The sequence below is a fragment of the Acomys russatus genome, chromosome 11 (genome assembly GCF_903995435.1).
Source record: "Acomys russatus chromosome 11, mAcoRus1.1, whole genome shotgun sequence".
NCBI lineage: Eukaryota > Metazoa > Chordata > Mammalia > Rodentia > Muridae > Acomys > Acomys russatus.
Genome location: NC_067147.1, coordinates 45137898 through 45156794, shown reverse-complemented (window position 1 = coordinate 45156794; position 18897 = coordinate 45137898). Strand labels below are relative to the sequence as shown.

The following is an 18897-nucleotide window of genomic DNA, read 5'->3' as shown; positions in this document are numbered from 1 at the left end:
CAGCATCTACAGTAAGGTAAGGCCACTGACAAACTGGGCACGTTGCATAGAGATGTCAGCTGTGTCACAACCTATTTCTGTTTCATTCTCTGACATGTCTCTACGTTACTTTTAAGAAGTTTAATGGAGGGACACAGTGCCCCACCCGATGACCAAGAAAGCACACAGAGATACTTTCCACTTGTACCAGAACTACAAACAACCAGGGAGACACTGAAGTCTAGCCTCTAAATTGAGTTCACCCAAGGCCCAGGTAAAGGCATTGTCGTTGTCTGTGAAATGGGATACAATATGACACGCAAATGCCACATCAACTCCACAAGGGCAATGTGGAGTGATGGGGCCCACAGGGCCAGAGACTAAGCAGCGAGCCCTGACTGGAACGAGTTGCCACCACTTCTGAGAACACCCCTCTCTGGGACTTGCCCACCGTAGCAAGGGCCGTGCTTGTCTAGTTTAACCTTCCTTTCCTGCGTGTGTACGCTCTGTGGCCCACTCAACACAACCTCTCTAAGCTGCGGTTAGCCTTAGTGTAAACAGCACGTCTATAAACAATTGAGTTTGTTTGTTTCTAAGCAACTACTTAAAAAAAAAAAAAAGAGTTATTTTAATTTTACTCGTATGGGTGTTTTGTGTGCGGGTATGTATGTGCGCCAAGTGCCTGCCAGGAGCCCACAAGACAGGAGAGGGCATAAGGGCACCCAGTACTCCTGTTACTGGTAGTTGTGAGCGGCCACGCAACTGCTACAAGCCGAACCTGGGTCCTCGGCAAGAGCAGCCACTGAGCCACGTCTCCAGCACCGGCGATTAATTTCTTATAGCCACTTTTCTATGGATTCCACTCTCGGCCTCAGTTCCTCCTTCTTAAAACACTGTTCATCCTTTGCTCCTCACCCGCGTTAGAGTGAAACAGAGCGCCTCGTTAGACAGCTCAACAGAAGCTGCTGTTCTGTGAGTTCACTTTGCTGTCCACACAGCTATCGTTGTCGGCTGGCCCTTCCATGCTAGCCTTCAAAAGGTCTGGTGACCTGACATATTTTACTTACCCTTAAGTGACACTGTGTCTCCTGTTCAGATGCTGGAGTGCACTAAATTAAGGTCAATTAAACAGCACTAACCGTCTTCCGGTTTGCTTCCCAGTCTGCGCTTCTAACTTGCGAAGCTCTGCCGTGTACGCCTCGATCCGAGCACTGCACACCATGAGGTTCTTCACGGCATGTAAAACCTGGCCTTTTTTTGTAGTCAGGGAGAGCAGCTTCCATATCCCTTCTCGTATTCGGATTTCTAAGTCTATTTTCTCTCGGATGCTGCAGTCCTAAAATAGAAAATCATTTTGTAAGAGGCAGCAATAGTCTAGAACCGTGTTTGGGACAGGCGATGGGAAACGTGCTAGACATAGTTTGTTTTCATACCATTCTGAGAAGGAAACCAAGTTCACGGAATGAAACAAAGAAGGCTATTTCAAAAGGCTATTTGCAAAACTCCTAAATTTCTTTCATTATTAGGAATTCTTCCCAATGTACTGGCTCAAACCAACAGAAACAAAGATGAGAAAAACATGTTGCTACCAGAAACTCCATTAGCTCAAAGGAGTTCTCAAAATTCATGTCCACCCAGAACTCGAAAATGTGTCCTTATTTGGATACAGAATTTTGCACGTGTTATTAATGAAATGGGGTCATGTTGGAATAGAATGGGTCTCAGATCTCAATAAGGCCTTGACAAGACACAGACACATAGACGGCCACATGAAGACACACGGACTCAGAGAGAAGGCCACAAAAAGCCACAGACACACAGAGGCCACGTAAAGACACGGGCATACATACAGAGGCCACATAAGGATGCCGACACATGGGGGGCGGGGCTACAAGAAGACACACACATAGGGCTCGTCGTATGAGGACACACGGAAAAGGGGCCCTATGATGACAGATAGACGAGGAGGCCATGTGGACACTAAGATGGAACCCAGCAGGTTGATGGCAACAGCTAGGGCCGTGGAGCGTGGAGCGTCCCCAGCACACAGGTCGGGCAGATCAAAATCGCCTGTAACCTCTGTCCTGGGGAAACCAACACCCTCTTTGTTTGACGCATGTGCATATACCTCCAGCCCCGCCCCCACCCCACCACACACATATAAATAAATAAATAAAAACTTAAGCGTACAATACTAACTGTAAGCAAACATACTACACACATGCTCAGATCATGAGTGCTCTGGGAGGCTCGGATATGTATGACCGAGGAGCAGCAAAGAGCAGACAGCTGAATACGGGAACCAAGGCTCAGAAGCAGAGGGCTGGACTAGCCGGCACAGTGAGCCAAGGCTGGGAATCACCAGCTGCCTCAGCTGCCGGGACAGAGAGAGACCCGATTCTGGACGTGTTTATTTCGGAGTCATCAAGAAATTTCCTTGTGGTTTAGTCCTGGCTCTTGGCCGTATCAACGCCGTCCCTTGCTGGTCTCCTTTCTTTGTGCATGGCTACACTTCTTCCAACTCTTGCTTCGTCTATGTATGACTTGTCAGCCCCAAAGTCTTTTCCCCTCCTCACGTTACCAACAATTAATTAGAAGAACCATCTATCTATGTGACCCATATGTCTATAGTAATAAACGGGTGGCAGGCTGACTTAGTGCTGGCAAGTGCATGCTGGGAGCGACTTGAAGCCGGGTCGAGCCACTTTACCCCCACAGCACAAATATAAATAAGTGCCATCTGGTGCCTCAAAATTCAGCTTTGCCTTTTAGACGCAGCAGTGATGAGACAGTTGATCGAACTAGCACAGGGGTTCGGGAAACTGGCTACATCTGAGAATCGACTGCGCCACAGAGAAAAGCTCTTATTAAAGTATCTGTCCCATTCGATTAGGGCCCAGGTGTTTTCTCACACAAGGGTGAGTGCAGTGTTTCTCAGTCACCACTCCTTAAGGTTCATATATCAGATAGCCTGCCTGTCAGAAATTTACATTTATAAAAGTAGCACAATTAGAGTTATGAAGCAGCGGCAAAATAAATTTATGGTTGAGGGGGTTGTCACAACAAAAGGAACTGTATTAAAGGGTGGCAGCGCTAGGAAGGTTGAGAGCTACTATGCTACTGTTTTAATGGCTCAGCTGGACTGTGCGTGTGAGATAGTGAAAGTCAGCGATCTTAAGGCTGCAACCACCCGAAGGAACCAGCAGGGGGCCACAGGCACTCTACACGTTAGCGTGAGCCTCAGAACTTCCATCCTATCTGTGAGAGCCTTCTCCCATCACCAGTTTGAAAAACACTCAGGGAAATTAGAGGTTTGGGAAACAGTAAGGGCAAGAACTCTAAGGTCTGAAAAACAAACAAAGCTTAAGCTAATTAAGATTAAGTTAATGTTCACTAAGGAAATGAGGGATATGTGGCAGTTACTAAAATTTCATTCTTTGCGGAAGGAGTTAGCAAATTGGCCTGGTTGGTGCCGGTTTTTTGTTTTTGTTTTGTTAATATGTAAATAAGGTTGTTGGACCTGAATCACACACTAACCACAATGGCAGAGTTGTGACACTTAAAAGATTGTGGCCAGCAAAATGGGAAATACTTACCATGTGGGCTTTTACCCACGCCGGTGACTATGCGCTACGGACTAGGCCCCTGCCTCCTTTGTTCAGGCCAGTCAAGCAAGTGGGAGAGGGCTGACGCAGCAGAACTGACTGCTAAGTGCATGTACGCATCGCCTTTGAGTACACACTAACAGTGTCCGCTACTGCAGCAGCTCGACGTTAGCACGCATCCACTCTAGATGGAGACGGACGGAGAAGGAAACCTCTCACACCAGCACGAAGCAGCCCTGGCAAAGGAACAGTGTATACAGCAGGACTAGTCTTTACTTAGTAGGTGTCCATGTTACTACTGGGGAGGAATTGCTGCCTGGGGCTATCAGCTGGGAATAAGGATCGTGACTGGAGGGGAAGCCTACGGAGCACGCAGCGATGGAGGGGAAGCCTACGGAGCACGCAGCGATGGAGGGGAAGCCCACGGAGCACGCAGCGATGGAGGGGAAGGCCACGGAGCACGCAGCGATGGAGGGGAAGCCTACGGAGCACGCAGCGATGGAGGGGAAGCCCACGGAGTATGCAGCGATGGAGGGGAAGCCCACGGAGCACGCAGCGATGGAGGGGAAGCCCACGGAGCACGCAGCGATGAAGGGGAAGGCCACGGAGCACGCAGGGATGGAGGGGAAGCCCACGGAGCACGCAGCGATGGAGGGGAAGCCCACAGAGCACACAGCGATGGAGGGGAAGCCCACGGAGCACGCAACGATGGAGGGGAAGCCCACGGGGCACGCAGTGATGGAGGGGAAGGCCACGGAGCACGCAGCGATGGAGGGGAAGCCCACGGAGCACGCAGCGATGGAGGGGAAGCCCACGGAGCACGCAGCGATGAAGGGGAAGGCCACGGAGCACGCAGGGATGGAGGGGAAGCCCACGGAGCACGCAGCGATGGAGGGGAAGCCCACAGAGCACACAGCGATGGAGGGGAAGCCCACGGAGCACGCAACGATGGAGGGGAAGCCCACGGGGCACGCAGTGATGGAGGGGAAGGCCACGGAGCATGCAGCGATGGAGGGGAAGCCCACGGAGCACGCAGCGATGGAGGGGAAGCCCACGGAGCACGCAGCGATGGAGGGGAAGCACGCAGCGATAGAGGGGAAGCCCACAGAGCACGCAGTGATGGAGGGGAAGGCCACAGAGCATGCAGCGATGGAGAGGAAGGCCACGGAGCACGCGGTGATGGAAGGGAAGGCCATGGAGCACGCAGCAATGGAGGAGAAGGCCACGGAGCACGCAGCGATGGAGGGGAAGCCCACAGAGCATGCAGCAATGGAAGGGAAGCCTACGGAGCATGCAGTAATGGCGACTGGCCTCCAAGAGGGATGAAGAACTAAAATCATTACTGTTTCTTGTTTTGCTTTGTTTTGTCTGAGATAGGGTTTCTCTGTGTAGCCCTGGCTATCCTAGACTCTCTTTGTAGACCAGGCTGGCCTTGAACTCACAGAGATCGGCCTGCCTCTGCCTGCCGAGTGTGCTGGGACTAAAGGCTTGCGCCACCACTGCTCAGCTTAAAACCATCAGTGTTTCTGCCTCCGCCCACAGAGCACAGCCAGGCAGAGTTAAGGATGACTGCGGCCAATGAGGAAAGCTGCTGTACTTGCATCCTGCTGGAGTGTTGGAAAGCGAGTCCCCGAGAGGAATGGGTCAGTCACCCTCTTTGTCAGGGTTCTATTTTCTGAATAAGGGCACCTGTGTATACTAAGGTCAAATAGAAACCCATGTGCTGCCCTGATACGGCGAGTAGTTCAAGTTAACAGCTAAGATGAAATGCGAAGAACAAAGCTAAAAACAGAATAGATAGACTCTTTGAAAGTATAAGGCAGGGGCCCGGAGAGACGGCTCAACAGGAGTGTTTGCTGTTCTCCCAGAGGATATGAGTTCGATTCCCAGAACCTACAACATGCAGATCACAGCCACCTATGCCTGCAGCTCCAGGGGACCCGACACCATCTCCTGGACTCCCAGGTACCCCACACACGCGCCCACACACGCGCACACACACACACACACACACACACACACACACACACAGAGAGAGGCATAGTGACACACACCTTTAATCTCAGCACAGGCATGGCAGAGGCAGGCAGATCACTATGATTTCAATGTCACCCTCCTCTACATACTGAGTTACAAGCCAGCCAGGTGAGACCTTGTCTCAAAAAAAATAAAATAAAATAAAATAAAATAAATGTGGAAAGCAATAAAGGAAGACACCAAAGTTGACCTCTGGCTTCCATATGTGTGTGCACAGACAAGCATAGCTCTACACACATTCCTATGCAGAAACTGGAGCTGGGGTGCGGCTCAGCAGTGCAGTGCCTCTCTGGAAGGCACAGGGTCTTGAACTTGATCTCTAATGGCCCAGAAAAGTGAAACTTATAAGGGAGATGATCCAGATTATGGAAAAGAGACGTCTGAGAGGTATTAATAACTGGAACAGCACCAAGGGACGGCCTTAATGGCAAGCCTAAGAAATGACTTTTAAGATTGAAAGCAGGAACGAGGGGCTTGGTAAAACGAGACAGAAACCCCCATAATTCTGACTGAAATTACTACCCATCTAACAACTGTAACTACGACATGTCGGTGAAGAGACCAAAGGAAAGGTAAAGATAATAAAAAGTTGTTTACATATACTCTATTTGCTTTTTAAAATATATTATTATCGTTATTAGTACATATGTGTGTCCTGTGTATGTGTGCAAGGTGTGTGTACACAGGTACAGTGTGTATTTGTGTGTATAAGCTGTGTGTGTATAGATACTTGTCATGCCATGGTATTCATGTGGTGGTCAGACAGCAACTTTTGGAAGTCAGTACTCTCTCTCTCTCTCTCTCCACCTCAGATCTCAGAAATCAAGCTCAGGTCCCCACCACGTACAGCAAGCATGTTTACCCCTGGAGCTGTCTCACCAGCCTGAATCTCTGTCCCTTAAACAACATCCCATGCACCAAAGAATTGTTTATGTACAGAAAAAAAAAATTTTTTTTAAGCACTAACCAACACAGGGAACTGGAGTGTAGTTAGTCTACTTCACGTTCTGAAAACACAAGAATGAAAATGCTTCTTCTCCTCAAACTTTGCTTCCACTTGCGCTTTCTGCAGAAGCTTAACTGTGACAAGAAAGAGCGGCTCACTGCTCGGAGGAGTAGGACAAAGGGATACAATAAAAATAGTCATCTCTGATACCCTATGAGCATATACAGGGGGAGGAGGCCCCCTCAGTCACAGTCATAGGGGAGGGGAGTAGGGGGAAAGTGGGAGGGAGGGAGGAATGGGAGGAAACAAGGGATGGGATAACAATTGAGATGTAAAATGAATGAATAAAAAAAATTTTTTTAAAAAGTCATCTCTCAAGGTTGTCCTTCTGCGGCCGCTATGCTCTTAGAGCGCCTGTCAAACCCTACAACTTTCTAAGGCAGGCATCTCAGCCACTATGCAGCTGAAGTCTTCGCACGTGGGTTACTCAAAGTTGCACGGCACTGTGAGATTTGACCCGCATCTCACACCAAAACCAATATGCCGGGTGTGAGGAACCGGAGACACCTCCTAGGCTGAAGCAGAGCTCAAATGAGTCTAAACCTCTGGTCTCATCCCTATTAGATCACAGATCTCACTTAAGGAGGAAAAACACACACCAAATAAAAGCTCAGTGTTATTCAAGAATAAAGTTCCCCTGCTCAGTATTCCTGTGGAGTCGAAAAGTATCACTAGTTTGTTGTCTTCAAGACACTAACAAAAGCCGGTTCTACATTTGAATTATTTTGATATTATAATGCTTAGAAATTACTAACTTACCATATTCATACAAGCCAGCCTTAATATATTTGTTATATATAATATTTGAGTACTATACATATCACATATGTAGTATATATACATACATTATGTGTACATATATATTTATTTTCCTTCCATACAGCTAAGCTTTGCCATCCTCTTTTCTGTACCATTCTTAAATGTCACTGCAGCAGACACTAATGAGCACATTTGAACTTGGGATGACCACACCAACACTCACATGATCCCTACAAGAAACGCAACAGGCGCAGGGCATAGCGGCGCACGCCTTTAATCCCAGCACTCGGGAGGCAGAGGCAGGCGGATCTCTGTGAGTTCAAGGCCAGCCTGGACTACAAAGTGAGTCCAGGACAGCCAAGGCTACACAGAGAGAGACCCTGTCTTGAAAAAAAAAAAAAAAAAAAAAAAAAAAAAACACCACCAACAAAAAAACCTCAACAGATCTTTAGAAAATCAAGACTGTGCTAACAATCAACATAGATAGCAGTGAGATATAGCTCAGCTGACAGATGGCTTGCCTGTCTTGCATAAGGCACTGGGTGAGACCCCACCTCCACCTAAGTCAGGCCTAGTGGGGGACTCCTATAATCTCCACAGGAGGAAGGTGGAGGCAAGAAGAGCTTCAGGAGTTCAAGGTTATCCTTTGAAAACGCAAACAGGACAGCCAGAATTCATACTAAAATAAGAGGAAACAATTTACAAGAGATTTGAACGTTTTGTGAGTGTTAGTAGAAAACAGCGCCTGATACTACTTGTACGGCTTGCACAATGAACTCGAAGCCTGGCTCAACTTTTCAGAGAATTTCAGAGAACTTCCTAACAATGCCGTATCTACTAAAGAAATTCTATGAAACTGCAGTCTTCGTCTTGACCCGCAAATCTGGCAATTGCATGTGGTTCAAATTACAATACCTCAGAAACCGGTAAAAGAAGGTGAAAATTAAGATGGAAGTGAAGATGTAGCTAAAAAGGCAGGACAGTTTTCTTTTCCTTAAAATGCTAAAATAATGAACAGGGAGTAAGTATACTTTTAACACTTGACTGATATTACCAAGAAATATTTTCAACTACACTAAGTGCAAACGGTTTTGAACACAATTGACGTGGCTAAAAAAAAAAAAAAAAGCAAACGCTGGATTTGTTCGCAGCTCACTGTCCTCCGTTTTCCTAGTATTTGTGCAAGAATCAACGTTTAAACTTATACCTTTCTATAAAACTAAGAATATGTCCTTTGAGCGTCCACCCCGCTGCCCTCCACAGTTTGATGCTCGCCCACACCACAGTGAACGGCGCCTTGCATTAGAGGCTCCGGGCGCTTTACCTCCTTTGCAAGCTTTAAGAGCGACAGGTGGGAAGGGCCCCGGGCGTCCTTCTCCAGCCCCGGGCCACAGCCGGCTCCTAGGGTGCAGCCTATCGGCGTGCAACGCTACAGAGCACGCCCGGCTCCGGGTCTCTGTCCCGGCTGCAGCTCGCCAGTGCCCAGCCTTGCTCACCTGCTGCACGGGGATGCCCCTCAGCAGCTTCCCCTCCATTTCCACGCAAGTTGGAGACGATTTGAAAAGCGCGCCCCGGGGCAGCAGCTGCAGACCGCACCAACTGCCGGGCCGTACCAAGTCCGGGCTGCGGGGGGGAGAAACCCAGCCAAGGACGCCGCGCACGCGCACTGGCGCGCTCCGGCTGCGGCAGACGCCGTAGGAAGACGGGAGGGCACTGAGGAGACCCTCGGCAGCAGCCGGCCTTAAGCGCGGGCGGGGTCTGTGAGTGTTGTGGGAGGAGCCTTCTGGTGGGTGTGGTCTGTGGTGGGCGGGGCCTGAACTAAGGACCCGCCTGGGTGGGCTGCACTGGAGTGGTTGTGTGTGTGTGCGTGTGTGTGTGTGTGTGTGTGTGTGTGTGTGTGTGTACGTACACTCCTTCCTCTCAAGTGGATAATTGCATGGTTCAGAGCCTCTGGACTAGGTGATTCTAGAAGCTTCCCAGTTAGGAGTAACTTTCCTCTTATATTAGCAGCCTGTAATGACCCACACTTGCAAAGCATGTGAAACTCAAAATTACCAACAGCCAACTCGCCCAGTTCCCTCCAAACACAGGTCTGAATTCCACTGTCATTAGGCGCCCTTTGCCTTAGCGCACAACTCTTTGTGCTACCACTTTGTGGCCTAATTATCCCCTACCAACGTGAGCTTCAGGAGCCAGGCATACTAACTGACTCACAGAAGAAATAAACAGAGAGCTCATCTTCACACGCACAGCGATTACCATGTAACTCATGCAGCTCTCAGACTCAGACCGAAATATGCGCCAAGGGCAGCACCTTGAGAAAAGCAAAAAGCATGGCCAATTTCAAATCGGGCACTGACGTGGAAATATGGATCGATGAGTGTCGCAGGTGTGATAATCCTAGGAAGGAATCCAGGAAAGGCCATGTTTAGCCCTTACCTGTAGACTATAGCTAGTTGCTGCTAAAGACCTTCCTCTTTGGAGGAGAAATGACGTGGGCCTATCTCTTTCTTAGTCATCGAGGGATGTGTCCCGGAAGCGCTTAAGTAAGTGCTTGCTGACAAGCTGGTGATTAAAGTAACTCAGAATAGGATTTCTGTTTCCTTATTTATCCCCAGGTCCTTTCTTGTTACTGCTAGTTTCATCAAACGTAGTTCTCTTTGATGTCTGTAATGCATACAAAAATAGAACCAGCCAGCAAAACACCAGAAGGTTAAAGAGCCCGCAGCTGAGGATGTGCCCCAGTTGGCAGGATGCTTGGCCTAAGCCTGTGCAAGGTCCTGATTTCCTTCCCCAGCAGGGTATCACCCGGGCTTGGTGGTACCCGCTGATAATCCTAGCACTCCAGAAGACGGAACAAGACAAACAAAAGTTCCAGGTTACCGTTGGCTACAAAGTGAGTTGAAGTTCGTGGGGGCTCCAAGAGACACTGTCAAAAATAAAATAAAGTGGGTTAAAAGAACATAGAAAGTAATTGTAGTAATTTAAGAATTTACTAGAGGAAAATAATAAGTACTATTTTGTTACTATTTCAGAGCTAAGTTGAGGTATTTTTCAACTCTCCTCGGGCTCTTCCAGAATATGTTAGGCATCCCCCCCCCCCACCTGCTCAGGTTTAATTCAGCTGGAGGCTGAGTAAGGGGATCATTTCAGTATTAATTATAATACAGACATTATTTATATTAGCTACAACAAGTAGAGGTTAATTCATAATTTAAAAAGAAACCAGTAGAAACAAAGCAACCAAATGAGGCAATAAATGTTAAAAGTGTCTTTTCCTACATTCTTCTTCTTAGTTGTCACTGGCCTGGGACTCAGAGATCACCCTACCTATGCCTTTCAAGTGCTGGGAGTCAAGACATGCCCTCCTGCAGCCAGACCCATTTTTTTTTTTTTTAACATAGCTTATGGCAGAATAGACAGCTTTTAATATATTTTTATTTCACTGAAGATTCTCCAAAAAAAAAAATCTTATCTGAAATTTATCTTGACCTGTCAGTGAGCTAGTTTAATAGGTAAAGGAGCTGCTAAGCCTGGAAACCTGAGTCCCAGCCCAGGACCTGCATCATAGAAGGACAAAACTGACTCCCATATGCTGTCCTCTGCCCACACACATGTTGTTGCATACGAATGCCCACCCTGCCCCCACAACAAAGAAATAAGTAATAAACAAACAAACTTTTTTTTTTATTTAAAGAAAATTATCTTGGGGCTTTCTTTGTAGATGATGGGATTAAAATAAACTCCATAGAGGGTTATGTTTTGTATTATATATGTAAAAGAGAAGGAAAGGAGTAAGGCGAGCGAAGAAAGAGGGAACTCGAAGAGGAAGAGAGGAGAAGAGATGAGGGAAAGGGAGGGAGAGAGGAAGAGAGACAGACAGAAACAGAGATCCAGAAAGACAAACAGGCAAAGATGCTAAGCAAAGACAGTGTCTATTAAATGAATAAGCCATAATCTACAAACAGCTGAAGCATCATATAATCTTACAAAGAATATGGGATGCTGAGTCTGAGGACTCAGCCCTACAGCACCGGGAAGGCCGCTCAGTTTCCTTACCTGTAAAACAAGAATGCTAACAGCTAGCTTCTCTTTCTAAAGTTGAGACAGAGAGCGTCAAGTAAGAGAAGTGCCCTGTAACCTTCTCATCCCACACACACATCACTAACAAAGGAAGAACATGCCAGTACCTAAAATCAAGCAAAGAACTCTAAGAGCAGGCTGGGGAAACATACACACACACACACACACACACATATGTGTATATATTCAATATATACACACACACACATATATATATATATTAAAAAATACTCAAGCTTTATCACCCACCCCTGACAATATGAGAATCTGTGCATGTAGGGGTTGGGGGAGGGAGGCTGGTACACACCTATCATCTGAGTTGTTCTGAAGGCTGAGGAAGGGTTAAAAGGTTGAAGGCACTGGGATAATTCAGCCCTAGCCAGTCAAAATAAAATAGGAAGGGGCTGGAGATATTAACTCAGTGGCAAAGTACCCAACAAACACAAGACTTGGGTTCGATCCCCAGTGCTGAAAATCAATACGGTCATAAAACTCCATCTGGAAACCAGCCAAACTGTGTGGCAGACATCAAGAATAACATTAAATCCATAAGTAAATAAAATATAAATAGTGTTCAGGGTTATTGTAAGTCTGTAAATTGCAGATGAAAGATGAGAGGGTTGAGCTTTTATGGTTACTAAGTTGATCAATATTAATCTAATAATGCTAAGGTTTGGAAGGTGGAAATCTGATCGATATGAAACATTGACAGAGAAGATGTAAATGTGCTTAATCATTTTGGGAGGAAAGTAGAAATATAAGGTTGAAAATATATGTATGTACAGACATATGTGTGTCCATATATAAATTCCACTCTGAGGTATATATTCTTTCCTTTTAAAAAAAAATACTTGCAAATCTGTACTGGCAACATTGTGCTTGTAATAGGAAAAAAAAAATACCAAAATAACCCAAGTGTTCATTTCAGGAGTGTGAATAAATTATAGCACTCTCTACCCAGAACACATACATCTTTAAAAAGGAATATACCATAACCCTGTGTTATATATGAGTGTGTTGGTACTTCACTAAATGAAGGAAGCTAATTTCAGAAGACTGCGTTGGATATGATTTTTTTTTTTCTTTTTTGAGTTTCAGTCGCAAGAGAGTTGAAGCCATATTGTTCATTGAAACCCACGTGGTAAAAGTTTACACTTAACACAGAGGAGAAATGTTTGTGATGACATGTGTCTGAAGTGTCCTCAAAGGCATATAGCTAGTTACGTGATGGCCTCTGTGAGTTTTCACGTGCGTCAGCCCTGTTCTGTCTGGGAGGTCTTCTTTCCTTGGAGTCAACTACACCCTCTGGCTCTTACAATCTCTCTCTCTCCTTTTTTGCAAAGTTCCCTGAACCCCGAGGGGGAGGGATCTGATGGAGACATCTCACTTAGGACTGAGCAGTCTAAGCTCTCTCGCTCTTGGCACACTGTCCTGTTGTGGGTCTCTGTATCTATGTCCATCTGCTGCAGGAGGAATCTTCTCTGATGATGACAATCAGACGCTAATCAATGAGCATAGCAGAACGTCATTAGGAACGTCATTAGGAACGTCATTTTATTGCTAGGTTCCTTTAGCAGAACAGTAGTGTTTGGTTTTCTCCTAGGTCCCTGGCCTTTCTAGTCTCAGATTCTTGGCCACCTGAGAGCAGTGTCAGGATCCATCTCAAGGGTGGTCCTTTATTCTATGTGGATGGAGTTGATCTTCTCTTTCTACCTTTAGGTGGGTTCCAGGGACCAAACTCGAGCCTTCGACTTGCAAGGAAAGAGCCTCTATCTGCTGACGCATCTCACTAGACGCTTACAGTTACCATCTTCAAGGGGCTGTTAAGAGCCTAAGTGAGATTACTAAAAGGTTCCCGAGGGACACCTGGTAGAACAGTAGTTCTCAGCCTTCCCAATGCTGTGACCTTTCAATACAGCTCCTTCTGTTGTGGTGACCCCAACCACAAATTATTTTTGTTGTTACTTTATAACCGTAATTTTGCTACTGTTGTGAAACGTAATGTAAACATCTGTTTTTCCATGGTCTTAGGTAACCCCAGTGCAAGTGTTCTTCAACCCCCAAAGGAGTCATAACCCACAGTTGCGAACCACTGTAGTAGAATCACAGTTGATAAGGTGGAAATCTCACCCATAAGATGCAGGAGGGTAAGATGCCCGAACAGCACGCAAAGTTAAGAGTTTTGTCTGAGATCTGAAGGCCATTTGGGGAAAGAAATGAATGCACTTCTATAGAAGGTCATACACATTCAAGCCTTAAGCCTGGACCATTGTTACTTTGACATCTAATGTCTGTATGTAGAAGGACTATTATTTCTATATTCCATCTATTATTTCTATTAGCAGTCATCACGGCAGACCTTGATTGTGGAGAATTCCTGCCTCTTTGCTGGCGGGAGGCAGCACATACCCTGGGAATCGAGAACTCTCCTCCCTTCTTACATCCCCATAATTTCCCTACTCCCCTACCCTGCCTCATGAAATATCTATATGAAACTTGGAGATAATAAATGGGATTTGCATATTGCTTGGCAAAATGACGATGCCGTTTCGGGGCTGCCAAAACTTGACATTTAATCATTTTCTAAGACCTCATTTTTATTATGAAAGCCCGGGCACCATGTTACAATGCTTGCTGCCGAACAGCTGGCTGTGTGGACCACAGCTTGGGAATTCTGGGAAGTGGCTGTCCAGGGGAGTTCACAAAAGAATGAGTTGCCCATGGGGGGGGGGGAGTTAAGGCATACTGAAGCTGTTACTGCTAACATGACCCACCTTTACACACTCTCCTGAGGAAATCAAGGGACATTGCAACCAGGGTGTTCTTCACGGAGCTCAGGAGTCAGTGAGAGAAACTGGTAGTACGCCTCAGATCAGCGTTCTTCCCTCAATATAGATGATGACCTAAGCAATTGTGAGGGGCTCATTATCAAGTTCCTCAGCTTGTATTTCCTGTCCTGAAAGTGGCTTTCTACTTCCTGGACCTTCTGCTAATCTTGGATTTCCCCAATCACCTTTTTCCATTCAGCAAAAGGAAGACCCCACTTGCATCTGGAACTGAAGGGACAATTAAGGTCACTGGTGTTGATGTTGCCATAAGCAATTAATCAGGAGCTTAATGCTCATGTTTATAAAAATGAGCCGCAGGTGTGGAGTGGAAGTGGAGCCCTGTTGCATTCTAGCATAAGTAATATTTTCTCATTGAGACCTAAATAATCAGAAGAGAAGGGATCTTTCCGTTCAGTAAGATAGGAAAGTGTGTAAGATTTCAATTTACATGAATATGTTGCGAAGAAATACATCGAGGCAAACAACTAAAAACCTCATGCATAAAGTATTTTACATTAGCATATACATTTTGGGGGGTGGGGTAAAGGATATATTTTAGAAGGAAAGGAACATGTAAAAATATTGGACCTAGAGATAAAGTTTTTATTTTTAAATGAATGATGGTATCACCTCTTTCATTAACTACACTTAATACAAACACAGCTAACAGTTGTAATAGGAATTATTGTCACTGCACCAGGAATTGTATCCTTTGTTACTATGTAAGCGTGTATTCATACATGGTTGATATCTAAAAAGTTAGTAAGGATAAAAGGGATTAAAAAATCCTTTATCAATATTTGCATAATATGGGGAGATGAATACTGATTTCAATGCATCATAGCTTCCCACTACAGCTGGATGCATTTGTGGGTGACAGAAGGCACCCTTCTTCTGCCCTGCTCCCACCAGCTTCCAGTTTCCAGGACACCTTGATCACCACATCTGGGTAACAGTTTCTTAAGCCACGTTGCTACAGTGAATCAGGCAAATGATAAATTCCTCTCTCCCTCATTTAGGTCTAGAAATAGTCTCCTTATAGACGCACACCAGCTTTTCCTCCTCGGGAGCGCCTTGGCTGTTTTTGGCCCTTTGCTCTATTATTTTTTTGATTTTGACTCAACTCCTCAGTTGTAGAAGGAGCAAACCAGATACCAACTGGAAAGCCAATGAAATGGCTTGAGGGGTTAGGGGACTTGTCCTCACATTCAATGGCCTGAGTTTGGCCCCAGGGACCTATATGATGGAAACAGAGAGGTGATACCCATAGGGTATTCTCTGACCTCTGCTGAAGCATGCATGTCCCCATGTCTCTCTCTCTCTCTCTCTCTCTCTCTCTCTCTCTCTCTCTCTCTCTCTCTCTCACACACACACACACACACACACACACACACACACACACACACACGGTAGCAAATATCCATTTTGAGCAAAACAGAAAAAGTAGCATTTTCTGGATGGTAGAAGCAAGGATTATGAAAAATAATGGGCTGCAGAGTCCCCTCTCAGGTCAGCTCAAGGAAAACTCCTCTCTTGGTGGAGACAGAAGAGCTCTACAACATTTACCCTTATGAGCTTTCACAGCTACAGCCCAGATTTCTCCTTTCTAGAAGTAATTCCATAAACACATCCCCACTGAGTACTGAACTCATGAATGCTGGACTCAGGGGCAGATGGCTTTTCTTGTTTAGTTCATGGGTTTTGTGTCCAGAACACTTCCAGACAGAAGCACACAAGTCCTCCTGATGTAAGAGCTATGGCGTGTCACTCAAGATCCTGAATGTGAGCATCGGGTTCTCCCTCCATGGAACTGAGTTTGCTCCTGCAATTCGCAAATGCCTGTAACCCATAGGACGTAGAACGGAGTGAGTATTCTGTGCCTGTCATATAATTAGCAACATTTAAAAATAATTCCAGTTTGTTCTGCTTCCCCAGAGGGTTGCCTGTTTAAAGGCAGATGTTCTGTGAGATTTTAGCTGATGATCTGTGGGCAGAACAGGCTGAGAAAAAAGCTTTAAGAGCAAGGGGGGCATGGGGGATGTGGGAATGGGGGTGAGGGGGTGGGGCGGGGGGTGCGTTAGCTACTGCTTGCAGTTGTCTTTGTTTTTGTCCCAGTGGCAGGCAAGTTTCCAGAATGCGAGTGGTGTGATGCCCTGGGTTTCATAATAGGAGAACTTAAGAGTCATCTTGTGGGGCTTGTATCACGAAGCACATCCTTTGCTTCGAGCTTGTGGGTCTCAGGACTTTTGATGCAGCAGAGTCACCTGCCTTATGCCAAGGGATGCAAGTCCTGCCCTGGTTTTGTTTCTGCTTCTGTGATCAAATGCCTTGGGGGGAAAAGCAACTTATGGGAGAAAGGGTTCATTTTAACTCACATTTCCTGGATAGAGGGGATTATTATAAAGGAGTCAAGGCAGATAGATAATCACTTCGCATCCCTGGGGAAGAGCAAAGAGACGCAAAATGGCAAATGCTTACTGCTTAGCTTGCTTCTACTCTTAAATGATTTCAGGACCCCCAAAACTAGGGAATGGAGTCTGACACTTTTAGGTAGAGCCCTTCCACGTCAGTAAAGTAACCAAGACAACCCCCACGCCACCCCCAGATATGCCCACAGGGTGTCCTGATCTAGACAACACTCAGACTCCCTTCTCAGGTGACTCTACCTCCTGTCAGGTTCACAGCTGAAACCAACAGTCAGAAGCATCAATCAGGAGAAGAAGGATTTCAGTGTAGTATTAGCCCGGCCACCTAATACCCATTCGATGCTTCGCTTCACATCTCAGGACCCCAATTTATTAGCTTATAATGTAGAATTAAAAGTTTTCCTGTCTGCCTCCCAGACTTGCTTTGGGTGTCCTGTCTAGGGGAAGGTGTTTGAGAAATGCAAAGTACGTGCCACTACTTGCCCAGAGAGTTGGTGTACTCTCGTAATGCCAGCCTCAAGAAGAAAATACTGGAGAAGCTACAGGAACTCAGGGTCTACTTGAGATAAGTGAGGAATGAAGGGCTTGGAAAATTCAGCAGGGAGTGGAGCTGCTGCCATCCAAAACATCTCAATGACCACACACGCCCTCTCTCCCAGCCCAGGGGCTTCAAAGATGCCAAAAAAGCTTTTGGAATTCTATTGTAAGTTTACAGTTTGTCCAGTAAAAAAAAATAAATAAATAAAACCAAAGAAGATTTTTAGAAAACAAGGGTTTATTTCAGTGTTGAAAAGACTAGCTTTTAATGTTTTGTGACAGCAAAGTGAACACTGAGCTGGCTTACCTACCACCAAGTCTAAAATCTTGCTAAACCACATTTCAAGCTCCATGTGCCTCTTTGAGCCCCGGGGCCAGTGAGACCACTCCGTTACGAAGAGCAAAGAAAAGTCTTGGAGTGTGCCTTTCCTGGAATTTCCTGTCAAACATAAAGCCATACCGTGCTTTTTTGTTTGTTTGGTTGGTTGTTTGGTTGGTTGGTTTTGGTGTTTTGTTTTTTGAGACAAGGTTTCTCTGTGTAGCCTTGGCTATCCTGGACTCCCTTTATAGACCAGGGTGGTCGTGAACTCACAATGATCCACCTGCCTCGGCCTCCGTGAGTGCTGGGATTAAAGATGTGCGCCACCACACCTAGCTCATGCCATGACTTCTTAAAAGAATTTGGGAGGCTGGTTAGGCTGCACTCAGAATTTAGGAGGCTGCTTAGCCTGCTCTCAGAATTTGGGAGGCTGCTTAGCCTGCTCTCAGAATTTGGGAGGCTGGTTAACCGGCTCTGCATCGGGTTACAAAGACTATAAAGCCATCAGTTCAGCTGTCAGTATGAGGGAACGTTGTTGGTTTTTGCTTTCCATCTGCTGTGATGTGAGTGTCTGAACAGGTCAGGCAGGGCCCCATGGTGATGCTAGGAAGTGCTGTGTTGATGGGTGTGTTGCTGGGTACTGCTGGAAAGATAACAGTTTATGATGAATAATCACATGCCAGACCCTGTGTGCCTGCTCTTATTAAACACCTGGGGTGGATTACCCATCTCCATCCTTTCTAATTTTGTATTCAGAGGTGTAAAAGATTCAATTTTTTTTTTGAGCTGTTTATGAACTTCACTGGCCCTTTGCATTCAAATTAGTTGGTAAGTAATTTTCTCTCAACTTATATAGGTAAAGGAAACAAACTTAAATGTAGAGTCTATATTTACTTTTACGTTTTTTTAAAGTTGTACTTTATTTTTGAATAGCAGTACAGTTTACATATTAAACAATGCTATAATGGAATAATTAATGTAGTTTTAAACAGAAAGACAAAAAGAGAAAATTTCAGGTTACAAAGTCCCTCCCACCAAAACAAATCTCTCTTTCAAAGCGGGTCATTGCGACAGATGTACCCAGTGGCTAGTCTTGTCAACTCCTATTGTCCTGATGGTCAGTGGAATTCAGAAGAAAGCCCAACTTTCAGAATCACTGCCTCAAAGGAACCCTGTTCTTTAGAACTACAAAAATGGTTCTTGCTTCTTCAGTACCCAGAGAGCTAGATCCACACACACAGGGTGGGGTGGGAGTTGGGGGAACGGCACACGCTGAAAGTGGGAAAGGCTTGGCTTTATCTCCTGCTCCAGCTACAGT

The 18897-nt window shown here is 45.9% G+C and overlaps 1 protein-coding gene across 1 annotated transcript in view; it reads right to left on the bottom strand.

The window, feature by feature from the left end:
• Rtkn2 (rhotekin 2) overlaps positions 1–1607 on the bottom strand; it is a 52993-nt gene extending 51386 nt beyond the window's left edge. The window contains exons 1-2 of the mRNA XM_051152494.1: positions 1569–1607; positions 1119–1315 (exon numbers count right to left, since the gene is read on the bottom strand). Of these exons, the coding sequence (XP_051008451.1) occupies positions 1119–1315; positions 1569–1607 (236 nt within the window). The remainder of the gene's footprint in view (positions 1–1118; positions 1316–1568) is intronic.
• Between the last annotated feature and the right edge of the window lie 17290 nt (positions 1608–18897).